The 13,147-nt window shown below is 35.0% G+C and overlaps 2 protein-coding genes across 2 annotated transcripts; both read left to right on the top strand.

Annotated features, from left to right (window-relative positions):
- Positions 1 to 1,868: 1,868 nt before the first annotated feature.
- On the top strand, positions 1,869 to 4,203 carry LOC113277466 (protein trichome birefringence-like 2). The gene is made up of 5 exons (XM_026526558.1): positions 1,869 to 2,632; positions 2,717 to 2,873; positions 2,988 to 3,178; positions 3,482 to 3,640; positions 3,769 to 4,203. The coding sequence occupies exons 1-5, from the start codon at positions 1,869 to 1,871 to the stop codon at positions 4,106 to 4,108; spliced, it is 1,611 nt and encodes a 536-aa protein (XP_026382343.1). The 3' UTR covers positions 4,109 to 4,203.
- Positions 4,204 to 5,638: 1,435 nt separating this feature from the next.
- Positions 5,639 to 8,131, top strand: LOC113277465 (protein trichome birefringence-like 2). The gene is made up of 5 exons (XM_026526557.1): positions 5,639 to 6,743; positions 6,830 to 7,022; positions 7,109 to 7,305; positions 7,430 to 7,588; positions 7,667 to 8,131. Exons 1-5 carry the CDS (start codon positions 5,944 to 5,946, stop codon positions 8,004 to 8,006), a joined length of 1,689 nt encoding a protein of 562 aa, XP_026382342.1. The 5' UTR covers positions 5,639 to 5,943; the 3' UTR covers positions 8,007 to 8,131.
- The last annotated feature ends 5,016 nt before the right edge of the window (positions 8,132 to 13,147 follow it).

Here is a 13,147-nt window from a genome sequence, read left to right as displayed (position 1 = left end):
TAGGTTTTTCAACCATGCATGTGGTTCCAAACCAACACCAATTTTTGGTGATTATAGTTTCATTACAGGGAAAGAAACTATAAACTATTGATATTTTTCTTTTTCTTTTCTCTATGTAAAAGATGAGAGAAGAAAGGATTTGGAACTTGTTAACAAAAGTTGGTCAACACACCCCATAAAGAAATAAAAATAGGCCATGCCATTTTAAGATTAGACAATGGAATTTAATTGCACCCAAAAATAACACGGAGAAAAATTATAATTAGATTCTCGTGTTAGGGTTACGAAGATATATAAAATCCATTGGAAGGAAATATATCCTGCTGTGTGTTGACAAAATCAAGAAAGAAAAATTAAATATAATAAATTAACTTTACTTTATAAGACCGTGTAAGTTGTGACATCTCATGCTCAAACATGTGTTTGTGCATGTACCGCCATGGCTGCCTCTAAAAAGGCTCCGTTAATGCTGACGGAAGCACCAATCCACTTCTGTAAGCACAAACATCAGATGATTTATTGCTTCAACTATCCAATCGAGATGAGTGGGTACATGCAAAACATGAACAACAGTCGATGTTTGAACTAAACAAATCATATCACGTTATGATTGAATATGTAAAACAAACTAGAGATTAGACCGAAAGCTTCCCTGTTTTATGGTGTTATCTTATGCGGCTTAGAGAAAAAAAAATCAAAAATTTCAAAACACTTTTTCTTCTTTAAGTTTAGAGAAACACTCAGTGTAGAGCGTGCTGATTACGTGTTGTGGAACTAGAAAATAGAGAAGGAAAGACACAAAGTAGAGACGAAAAACGGGAGAAAATCTTATTAGATGTGTGAAATACAAAGGGTTTAAGACTCTATTTATAGAATTACATACTTGATTCCCAAGTAACAAGATTCCACACTAAAGTGAACATCTATATAATAAGATCTGCACGACTCGTCCCTCCGAGTTAAAACCAGAATTCATATTACCGACAATTATAAGAGATTTGGTAAGGATTAGAAGAAATGGGTGAGAGGCGCAAAGAAAATGTAAGTTGAAATGAGGTTGAAATAAGATATACCTAGAAGCCTGAATTTGGGCCCTTAATTGATATAGTCGACGCTGAGCGGTTGAAAAGTCGGAGCTGAATTTCGAGAAGTATAACTTTTTGTTTTGTTTTCTCATTGTTTTCTTTCTTTTGGCTGGTCTTCTTATCCCGCTTATGTTTTTTTAAGAAAAGGTCGGAGCCCCGAGAAACATGATGAAAGAAATGCCTTGATACTAATTGATAGTTGGATTAGCTTATCTAATGCATTATTTGTTGTGTTCTTTAATTAGTTCATCACATGCCGGTAGATATTAGGAATCTTATATCCGATTCCTAAAAAGACATTTCTTAGCCGTAACTCTCTCATCCCATCGTATATAGTACAACGTATAGTTCATGGTTAAATATTCGTTTACATTCAACATACATAAATAAATAAATTCCACTTGCAGTTTAATTCAACTGATTCGACAAAGTCCGATGATCATGAATGTTGGCTCGATCTGGCAGTAACTAATTATGAGAGTGCGACTGCTAATCGAACCATAGAAGAATGGTGGCTTTCTCTATTATTAAGTTGGTTGGGCTTCCATCCATTGTTTTGACATGCATGTTTGAAGAACTCCGTCATTAGTTTATTGTCTCTCCAATTATGTTAAGTTGTTTTGTCTAACTACTACTCATAATTTACATAATAACATTTCAACAGCAATGCAACTATGGATGTGACCAATTAAACACTTTTCTTAGTTCTTTGCTCGCTTTCTTTCGTTTCTGTCGATATATACTAGGTAGAAGAAGTTGAGAATTAGGAAGTAGTTGTCGATGATGTTGCAGAATTCTAAGCTTGAGTTTTTCGATAATTTCTTTTTCGCGAAAGCATTACATTCAAAAAGTAGAAGAAATGTGATATCAGGTATTGGCTATGGAGTTGGAATTTCACTTCTTATTGTTACACTTCTTTTCAATTACTACTCTCCATTAAAACCATCATCATTACTGAATCATTCTAGTTTTCATAAAAGAATCTGTTTCTCTAAATCATTTCAAAATGGAATTTACATATCTCCTTGGTTTCTTTGTCATTCAAATTCTACTAGTTCTACACCTTCTTATAATGCTACGTCAGAGTTGCAAAACACGTCTGGAAATGTTTCTTTGTTGCACGACAAAGAAACAGAAATCCCAAATGTGGGAGTGAAAAATGAAACTATCTTTATTGGTCAGAATGATAATAAGACCCAAGATTATGATGATAGGAATGTGAACAAAAATTCTAGTATTTTGGTTCAAGAAGCTGGAGATAAATCACTGGTTAAAGAAGAAGAAGTACTAGAAGGAAACCCGGAAAACATAACAACTGGCGCTTCTGATCTGCAGCCTGGAAAGGACAGTAGTAGGACGACTGAAGAAGAGCAAGAATGTGATATATTTGATGGTCAATGGGTATTAAGGGAGGAAGCTAGGGAACCATATTACCCAGTTGGTTCTTGTCCATTTGTTGACAGTCGTCATGATTGTATCCGTAATAGGAGACCAGATAATGATTACTTGAAATGGCAATGGCAGCCCAATGGTTGCAATATCTCAAGGTAAATGTATATCTGGCCCAGCGATTGTCAAACAGTGCAGTAAACAAGCTTGAATTTATCTGAATTTTGTTTGATGTTTTGCAGATTAAACACAAGTGATTTCTTGGAGAGAATGAGAGGAAAGAAAATGGTATTTGTGGGGGATTCATTGAATAGGAATATGTGGGAATCTCTAGTTTGTATGCTTTGGAATGTTGACATGAAAGTCAAGAAGACAGGAATGTATTCAGTCAGATTTGAGGTAATTAAGATAAGCTGCTATAAAATTACATTAACAATTTAATTATCTCTATCTTATCTTGAGATTTTAATTTAGCCAATTTGGTTTTAACTTCCGGTTTTTGATTATTTTTAGGATTACAACTGTTCTATTGAGTGGGTGTGTGCTCCATTTTTGGTGAGTACATCAACATATTTCAACACGACAACTAAGAAAAAAATGGACACTTTAAGATTGGATAAGATGGAAAAACTAGTAACATTATCTCGAGATGCTGATATTATGATCTTTAATTCATGGCACTGGTGGAATCATCATAAAACTGGGTAAGTTAACAGTGATCTATCAATCATATATATCATTCTACAATGACAATTGTTTTTTAGTGGAGCCAACATAGGCCGCAGGAGCGATAGCCCCCTTATCTGCTGGCCAAGTTTGCGCCCAAGAAACAAAGTTCTTTGTGTTTCCTCCGCGCCTGGTTTGCTGGGCCTTAACAAAGACAACTTTTTTTGGCCCTCCATCCATAACGGTTATCCTGGCTCCACCGCCACTGCAGATATAGGAGTCACTATAGGCCATAGGGTGTCCGTTGGCTAGCATCTAATGATTGGTTTGTTGATATGCAGGCAAAATTATTTCCAAGAAGGTAATAAAGTATATCCGGAACTAGATGTACTTAAAGCATTCGAAAAAGCACTTGCTACTTGGAGAAGATGGATTGACAAGAATATCGACTCTAACAAAACCCAAGTAATTTTCCGAGGATATTCCGATACCCATTTCAGGTAAACCTCATAATACCAATCTGATCTATTTCTACGACGACGTAGATGCATAAATAGTCAGTCTAAAACTTAAAACTGCGCCCTACTACGTTATCCTAAATATTAACTATGGATGACTACATATGCAGCGGGGGTAAATGGAATACTGGTGGAAAATGCAACAGAGAAACAGGGCCAATTTCAAACGAAACGAATTTCGTAGAAAAGTATCCTTTGAAGGTGGAAATACTCGAAAACGCTCTGAAACGAATGAAGACACCTGTTTTGTATCTAAATGTAACTAAACTTACTTATTATCGAGCCGATGGGCACGTCTCAATTTATGGTAGAAAGTACAACACAGCTGAAGAAGAGAAGAATGCGGCCGAGAAGGCTGTACAGGATTGTAACCATTGGTGCGTGCCTGGTATTCCTGATGTGTGGAACGAATTACTTTATACTTCTCTATTAAAGATGGGTAAATTATGATTTTAATTACCAAGAAAAACATATAATAGAGTACTTTAGCGTAGTGTGCCTTTGAACTTTTAATTTTCATAGCTGTTTTTAGCTTTTGTTCATGAGTACTTGTTTTATAACCTCATTGTATATACAAGATATGAAATTATGCGATTAACCGGTGGCAAAAAGTTGACACCGATCGAACAGAATAAGAATAATGGTTCTAGGTATAAAGATGACACTAATGAGTCCAATGTTGGAGCGGATTTACTTTTGATTAATGTAATATTATTGGAACACTTGATCCTCGTTGAGAATCTTAGTCAGAATATTGCCCCTGTAATGCGCCATGAGTACCCAAAATAATTATTAAAGCTTTAACAGCTTGGAGTAGGTTGCCTAATCCTTTTTAGTCTAACCTAATACAAGGAAAAACCAATGTCTTTATTTAATCCTATTATATTGTTTGAGTGTGCTTAATAATGGGAGTTTTTTCTTGAACATATATACCTGCTCTGCAAGAAGTTTTTTGTAGTATAAGATTCTTAATGCATCTAATCTTGTAGTCTACTCTACTGATTATTTTTTTCCCCTCATTTGAGCTCTTCGTCACACAAATTATGCAATACTCTCATATTATCTTGTACATTACTCTGATATCTAATTCTATCAGTGACAAGGCCAAGGCCACACTCAAAAGAAAATAGAAGAAATAGATGATGTTGAAACTTTAGAAGGCTATTACAGGGGCTACAATTTACCAAATTCCAGGAAGTTAACTATGGTCCCGATTTTCAACCACTCTTCAATCACATATAATTTGGTAACCTCGTTGAATTTGGTTATCCCTGTAGCCGCACGTAACAACCTTGAGACTTAGAGTAGAACATACGCATATAGCCTTATAATGATTCCACTCGGATGTGCACCGGCCTTATAAGGGTATTTTGATGAAAGAAAGAGTTAGCTAGAAGAAAAAAAAAAATACAAGCAGAAGATCTACAAGAGGTAAATGACAGCTAGAAAAAAGGAGAGGGAGAGATAAAAGAGAAGAACAGAGACACTCACATTACATAAAATCAAGGTCCCGATGTGCTAACTGCCTCAACAAAGTAACAAAAAACTTTATGTATCGGTTACACACAGGCCATATATTCTTACACTTATCTTCAAATCATCGTGAATTTTTTTTCCTCCAGCAATGTGTAACCCCACAGAATACTAGCAGGAATGAGTGACCATAAATCTTTATCTATCACAGATTCACAGGCATTTCTACCCTAAGACGACAGCTCTGATAATCAGTAATCCCGGATTGCATTCTAGGACTAAATATTGATTTTAGTACTCTGTTGTACTCAAAATTAACATTTTTACACAAAAAAAAAGTTACTAAAATTAGCATTTTCACACAAAAAGTTACTTAAAAAAGATGATTTCTTAGAAAAAAATAAAATAAGCCTCACCCAGTCACACGCCACATGGAATGTTGCAAATGCTCTAAATTTCTCCATTACCTTGAAGCTGTTATTAAAAAAAAAGTCTCAAGTGGGAAGAGCTTCACGGGTTATTACACCACTAAAGTTAGTAATTCTCCACATTGTTTATCAAACTATCAGTACTTTGGAAAGACTTCCATTAAGATTATACATACAGTATGTTTCTTCTTGGGAACCACCACTTTGCTTTCTGTTTTAACATATAAAACATAAAAACATTGTACAGAGATCTGAATATAATCCTTATTCTAAGTTTTGAGTTTAGTTCCTGTTTTCTTTATGATTCCTTGTTTAACTTGAAGTTTTTTTGATCAAATCCAAATTAGTAGTGATCAAGATTTGATTGGATAGAAGAAGATTTTAATGAAGAATAATAATCATAATAATGTTAAGCTTGCTGGGTATGTTGATATATTCATTTCAAAGCGTAAAAGAGATGTGATTTCAAGTGTTGGTTATGGAGTTGGAATTTCGTTTCTTGTTTTTACACTTCTTTTTAGTTACTATTCTCCGTTCAAATCAACTTCATTATTAACCTATCGTTCTAGTTTTCAGAATCATATATGTTTCTCTAAATCTTCTCAAAATGTATTTTCCATTTCGTGGCATTTCTGTTATCCGAATTCTACTGCTACTAGTAGTGATGATTCTTTGTTGCAAGACAAAGAAACAAATGTTACAAAAACAGCATTTACCAATGAAACTGTTTTTAATGAGGAATTGGACAATAACTCAACTTTTCCGGCTCCAGCTCCAGCACCGGAAGCCGGAGATAACTCGTTGGTTCGAGATGGAGAATCCGTCGATACAACCACTAACAATGATACTGGTATTTCGGTTCCTGTACTTGGAGTTCATGAAGAAGAACTCGTTAACAACGTAACGGCTAGCTCTTCTGATCCGCAACTCGGAAATTACACCAACACTACTGCGATTGATAGTACTGAGAATGTTACGGATACTGCTGCCATTACCACTGCTAATGAGGAACAAGAATGTGATATTTTTGATGGGCAATGGGTATTGAGGGAAGATATAAAACCATATTATCCTGAAGGTTCATGTCCATATATTGATAAGGATTTTGATTGTTATCTTAATAAGAGACCGAATAACGATTTCTTGAAATGGCAATGGCAACCCAAGAATTGCAATGTCTTAAGGTGCGTTGATTCCTCTCTTTTTACTGTGATGGGTTGGTTTGTTTTAAAATTTTGAGTTTAATGGTGTTTTTCTTTTTCTTTTTCAGATTAAATGCAACTGATTTTCTGGAGAGGATGAGAGGAAAAAGAATGCTATTCATTGGAGATTCATTGAATAGAAACATGTGGGAATCTTTAAATTGTATACTTAGGAATAGTGTTAGGAATAAGAAGAAAGTTTATGAGATTTCAGGAAGAATGGAATTCAAGAAAAAAGGAGTTGCTTCAATCAAATACGAGGTTAGTTTTCACAATCACAATCTTGTATAAAATTTGACCGATTTTGCTTGTAAAAACACTGAGTTTTTTTTATTTTTATTTTGTAGGATTATAATTGTTACATAGAGTTTATTCATGCTCCATTTCTGGTCAGTGAATCGAAATATTTCAATACTACAAATAATCAAACAATAGAGACTTTAAGACTGGATTGGATGAACAAGCTAGCAACATTATCTCGTGATGCTGATTTTATGATCTTCAATTCATGGCATTGGTGGAATCATTTCAAAACTGGACAAGGGTGAGTTAACATCTGTGTATCCCCATCAATTTCATCCATATCCAACCGATCAAAAAAAAAATTTCATCCATATCCAAGATGAAGGGTCTGTAGCATGATGCATTTTTGGTTTTCTTATATGCAGGGAGAACTATTTTCAAGTGGGTAGACATGTGTACCCCAAACTTGGAGTACTTGAAGCATACGAGAAAGCACTTGCTACCTGGAGAAAATGGATCGACAAGAACATTGATTCTAACAAAACTCAAGTTATTTTCAGAAGCTATTCGGTTACCCATTTCAGGTAAAAATGCTTAGCTCCAGTGCACATTGTGCAGAATGGTTTTTTCTGTTGTATGCTTATGAACGGAAAAATGTGCAGCGGAGGAAAATGGAATACGGGTGGAAAATGCAACAGAGTAAAAGAACCGATTTTGGACGAACCTAACTACATAGAGAAGTATCCTGCAAAACTGAAAATACTAGAAGACGCTATACAACGAATGAAGACTCCTGTTTTATATCTGAATATAACTAGACTTACTTATTATCGAGCGGATGCTCACCCTTCGATTTATCGGAAAGTCTACAAAACCAATGACGAAGAGAAGGATGCGGCTGAAAACTCCATACAGGATTGTAACCATTGGTGTTTGCCTGGTATTCCTGATATATGGAATGAATTACTTTATAATACTCTCTTAAAGATTGGAAGATTATAATCATAATTAGCACAGTAATATACTGTATTTGAGAGATCTTAAAAATGGAGGTCTAGCTTCACAGTTATTCTTTTTTGGTTAATGTAATTTTTGTTTAATATTTATTTTAAAACAAAATGTACAAGAAATGAAAATTTTGTGATTACTGTCTAAACACACGTTTAATCTTAGGCGATGCTGTGCTGGTATCTTAGTTTGGTATTGCTGCGGCTTTTATAAAAGCACTTTTCTGTTGTGCGATGATGTGCTGTGAGAAAAAAAAAGCAGTTAGACGTTTGGTAAAATATTAATTAAAATTAAAGCCGATTAAAAAAACAATCAAAGTGCATTTGGTAAATTATTAAATTAAACCATAGTCAAATGACAAAAATAGACATATTTCTGAAAATAGATTTATTCAATTTTATTGAGTTTAAAAATATTTTTCTTACTATTAAATATTAAATTTACTAATTATACTATTATTATAATTGTTAAAAAAAGATATTTTACCACTTTTTAACATATATATATATATATATATATATATAATTTTTAAACAAAAAATTAAACTAAAATTAAGTAATTATTTAATTTTTATTTTTATTTTATTTTTGACAAATTAAATGAAATGGTATTATAAAATAGTTTGAAAATAAAATATAATAATATTTAAAGAATAAAATATAAGAAATAAAAAATTGATCGTTTATATTTAAGAGTAATTTGGTCATTTATAAAATAAAATAGGGACAAAAAGGATAAATCAAACATTAAATTTTGGTGGGACCAAAGCTTATGTTTTTGTAGCTTTTAAAAGCTCCTCCTCCTCAGCTTTTGAAATTGAGGAATTTGAGAATTGCTTTGGGTAAAAAGCACTTTGATTTTTTTTTTTACGAAACACTAATTTCAAAAATTATTGACATATATAGGTTTTGAAAGTGCTTTTGGAAAAATAAAAGCATTACCAAAAATTATTGACATATATAGATTTTGAAAGTGCTTTTGGAAAAATAAAAGCATTACCAAACCCAGCCTTAAGCAGAGATGTTTATATGGGCCGTTACAATTATAATCTAAGGTCACTCCCCAACGAAGGCTATGGAGCTAGAGCCCTCATTGGATTTGAAAGAGTTTGATCCAAATAATATATCAAATTAGGTGCTACTGTGGGATGAGAGCTCTCACCCATACACCCAAAATCATTCATATACTCATTCAGATGAATGAGTGTCCGACAGTCTTCATTAGGAGGCTAAAGATCTGCCGCTTTCCCAAAACTCACACAAAACGGCTGAAGTTTTGCCGGAGATTTTCTAGTTTTTTTTTTAACTCTTTTATGCGGGGCCCATTGGAGTTTTATGGAAGGAAAATACCTAAGAGGCACATGTTCAGCCTCCTAGTCTATAAATTTGCTTGCCCATGGTCACAAAGTCACTCTTTCAGCTAAACTCTCACTCTTTCAGCTCTTAGACAAAGATCAAAGGAAAGGTTCCGGGAGGAAGGAGGATTTTTTTTATATATGTATAGGTCAAATTTGTATTAATGTATCCGAAATATAATCATCCTGGTCCAAAAATACAAGAAAATTTATAGGAGATATTTAAGAGCGCACGCTCCACGCTTCGCTTCAATTTTTTTTCCAGAAACGCTCTGAAGCGTACCTATGAAGCGTTCTGACTGTGAAGCGTGTAGTCAATGATTTTGACCAAAGTCAGAAGCGCAAAATGGTCAAACTTCAAGAAATAATGTTCTAAATAAAAAAAATGGTGGGATTCAAAAACCTGCCTCCTCGTGTATGGTATGTGAATACTCAACCACTGTTGACATGGTTATTTAGGATAATATTTGACTATATTTTATATTTATAAATATTTTCATATTTATTTATAATATAACAAATTTTATATTTTACGATTTACCGCCAACCATGAATTGTCGCTTCACGCTTCAACCTACGCATTGCTTCTTTAAAATAAAAAACGAGTCACGCTCCACTTCACGCTTTCAATACCTCGTGATAACATCTCAGCTTATGAGAAAATTTCCATGGCCTCTTGAAATTTCGACTTCTGAAAGTCGAAAAGTTAGAAATTAGTTTTGGTATAGAATTTCAGAATGACTTCTAGAAGGTAGAAAATTAATATTTTACGATATTTCTTTTGACTTCTGCTTCTGGTATCCTAACATGTTATAAATAATAAATGTACCTAAAACAGTTTGAAGTGGATCCCCACACACAACAAACTTTTTGAATTTTATTATCTGAGAATATTATAGTCTGTTTGGATACCAGAAGCAAAAGTCAGAAACAAAATATTTTTGTTCTAGAAGTTATTCCGAAATTGTGTACACAAACTGACTTCGGACATTTTGGCTTTCCAAACAAGCTATAAATCCTTGGACTTCTGTTCGTCGTTCAACTATATTTCTTTTCAAGAAAGAAACAATGGGGAAAAAGTTTCTCTCTCTTGAGCTCTGCTCCGTCACTATGACATCAGCCTGATTTTTTCCTCACAAATGCAGTTTTATGTTCATCCTTCCAAGCTCAACAACATCTACAACATCTACAGTTCCTTATTCTTGAGATTACTAATTCAATTTGCTACTTCGCTCAACAATCTGTATACTTATCTTACTAGTTCAACTACCAGAAACATTCATAGTAGTGAAAAGAAGTACCATTACATTCAAACCAACTACCAAATCATGAAACATACTATCAGTTCATCTGCCATAATTACAAACCAAGAAAAGCAGACCTTTAAACAACAAAATTACCGAGAAAAAAAACCTACTAAAATTACCATATCCCTAGAACAAGAGCTCTTTGTCACCATCAACACCACCACTACTTCAACACCAACTGTCAACCACAGAAACAACTTAAAACAAACTTACCAAAGCCAGAGACACCAAAAAACAAGACCCATCATCACCAACAAGAAATTCAAGAGGATTGGAGTTAAACATCGAAAAAGCCAATTTGTTAAAACTTTGCTTATCATTTTCAAAATAATTTCAAACCCTGAAAATTCGGTTGTTTTCGACGCCCTAAAAGAGGACCTTAGTAGTCCTCTTCATCATCATAACCCCAATATTCATCCTCTTCATACCTCTCGCTACAGCTGCTGCCTGACGATGCAGGAGAAGTATCACTGCTTCCAGAAGACGAACTTTCCTCATCACTGCTCTCTTCATCATCATTTTTGGCAACATCAGGCAAATCTTCGTCAGAAGCACTAGTATCTTCCTCAGGAGATACTCTGGGATATATCCTCACAAGAGGCTTCTTCTCGATTCTGGGCTCACCCTTCTGCATGGTTCGAGCAAAGATTTTGGGCTCTAATTCGAACTCAAATCGCCTGCGCAGTTTTACCCTCCAAATACCTCTCCATCTTCCTCTTCTCTTCAACAGCATCTGACCCTTCGTCACTGGTGTTCACCTCTTCTACTAGATATTCAAAACCAGCACCAGAATCTGTTTCGGAATCGCTCTCAGTGGCTACCATAGCTCGGTCCTTTCTGATGCCTCTCAGCCCTCTCTTCACCCTTCCGATCAGATCTTTCAAAATGTTTTGGTACCCATGCATCATAAAGGGACTCAATTCTCTCTTCTTGCTTTCCTTTTCCTCTCTCAACCGTTGTGCTTCTTCACTTGCACACCTATTTATCTCACTCTGAATTTCATCTCTCAATCTCATTAGATCATCAATGGAGAGTGATAAGGCTTGAATTTTGGCTACTTGGTATTGATCAGAAGCGACAACAACGGCCGGAATGGGGTTACTGGAACTTTCCATAGTTGGATATTCTTTATCTAATTTTTTCTCCTTCTGGTAAATTTGCAAATGGCTATGATAATCTCATCCAAAACCACCCTTTTAAAGGCACAAATGCTCTCATTAACTGCCATTTATGGCCTTTGGTAATCAGTCCCGTCGCTTGGTTACTCACGCCCCTTCAAAGCCATGTGTACTCCATCCAACTTCCTCATCATAATTACCCTACCAACCCCTATTTTCAACACCTAACCTCTTCATTAGCCATAACTTCCCTTGGAACTGCCTTGAAGTGATGCATTGGTAGGTCATCTAACTTCCACAAAGCATTTTGGGGTCTAATAAAATTTTGTGTTTTTTGCAGACTAGAAGAATGCAGCATCAGTCGAGAGGCACCATTGCGGTCTGTGGCATGTCTTCCGGATGGATTACTAGCTCTAAAACCAAACCCATGTCACCTATCGAACCCCAACAACCCCCCCTAATCCATCAACTACAACAGATCTTTCCCGCCATACCCATCTTTACTACCCATCCTACATCTATGCTACCATTATTACTCTTGGAAGTTTGCTCTACTATATCTATGTCTATAAAAAAAAAAAGACAAACTCATTAAATATCCACCAACCCCAAATAACATCAGGCTTACATACCACCTTCTTCTATTTCAGGAAAACCAACAATGTATTATTGCGTTTGTCCCTACATGGTTCTATTATCATCAAACTCAGGTGAATATCTCAAATGTAAGGGTGCCCATAAAGAATGGATACGAAAGTGACACTTCGTATGATAAACCCCTCCCACAACACAGTCTTTGCAGTACAACTACAGCTACATTACACCAAATTTCTCCTGAAATCTTTCCTGTTAATAGTCAACAATTTTCTCATTCCTTTTTTAAGGTTCAAACATATAAACAAATAAACCCCTCTTACCTTCTCTCTATCCATATTTTCTGTGATCAATATTAGTACAGTACCACCAAGAGATTCCTTTCTCTACAACTGTATTTTATATTAGTTACCTATAACACTGATCTCAATCAAACTAAATTCATATATACCCAATTCTCTTACCTGATGGAACTCCCAAACTCTACAGAGAACACTCAAAATTTGAATACTGATATTCAAACCCTTTCTACTCAAATGGCTGAGAAACTAACACTACCATCTTCTCTTGCTGAACCAGTCTTCATAGACAAGAAAGTTGTTCTAGCTGAATCTGATAGTAACTGTAAATGGCGTATGGCGGATACTTATGCTGCGAAACGCTGGTTCCTACTTCTTCTATCCGATTCTACATATGAAATAACTGGCCTATATCTCAACGCCCTACTGTCACCACATTCAGTGGCTTGCGCAACAAAGTTCT

Source organism: Papaver somniferum, chromosome 5, assembly GCF_003573695.1.
Source record: "Papaver somniferum cultivar HN1 chromosome 5, ASM357369v1, whole genome shotgun sequence".
Classification (NCBI taxonomy): domain Eukaryota; kingdom Viridiplantae; phylum Streptophyta; class Magnoliopsida; order Ranunculales; family Papaveraceae; genus Papaver; species Papaver somniferum.
The sequence above is the reverse complement of the archived record's forward strand: the minus strand, read 5'-3'. Positions and strand labels throughout refer to the sequence as shown.

What these genes read in the sequence shown, in the direction of transcription:
- LOC113277466 (XM_026526558.1), top strand. Translation starts at nt 1,869, where the DNA reads ATGTTGCAGAATTCTAAGCTTGAGTTTTTCGATAATTTCTTTTTCGCG. An exon ending in AATGGTTGCAATATCTCAAG is followed by an intron (nt 2,633 to 2,716) that starts GTAAATGTATAT and finishes GATGTTTTGCAG; the next exon opens with ATTAAACACAAGTGATTTCT. An exon ending in TGGAATCATCATAAAACTGG is followed by an intron (nt 3,179 to 3,481) that starts GTAAGTTAACAG and finishes GTTGATATGCAG; the next exon opens with GCAAAATTATTTCCAAGAAG.
- LOC113277465 (XM_026526557.1), top strand. Translation starts at nt 5,944, where the DNA reads ATGAAGAATAATAATCATAATAATGTTAAGCTTGCTGGGTATGTTGAT. An exon ending in TTGCTTCAATCAAATACGAG is followed by an intron (nt 7,023 to 7,108) that starts GTTAGTTTTCAC and finishes TTTATTTTGTAG; the next exon opens with GATTATAATTGTTACATAGA. An exon ending in CATTTCAAAACTGGACAAGG is followed by an intron (nt 7,306 to 7,429) that starts GTGAGTTAACAT and finishes TCTTATATGCAG; the next exon opens with GGAGAACTATTTTCAAGTGG.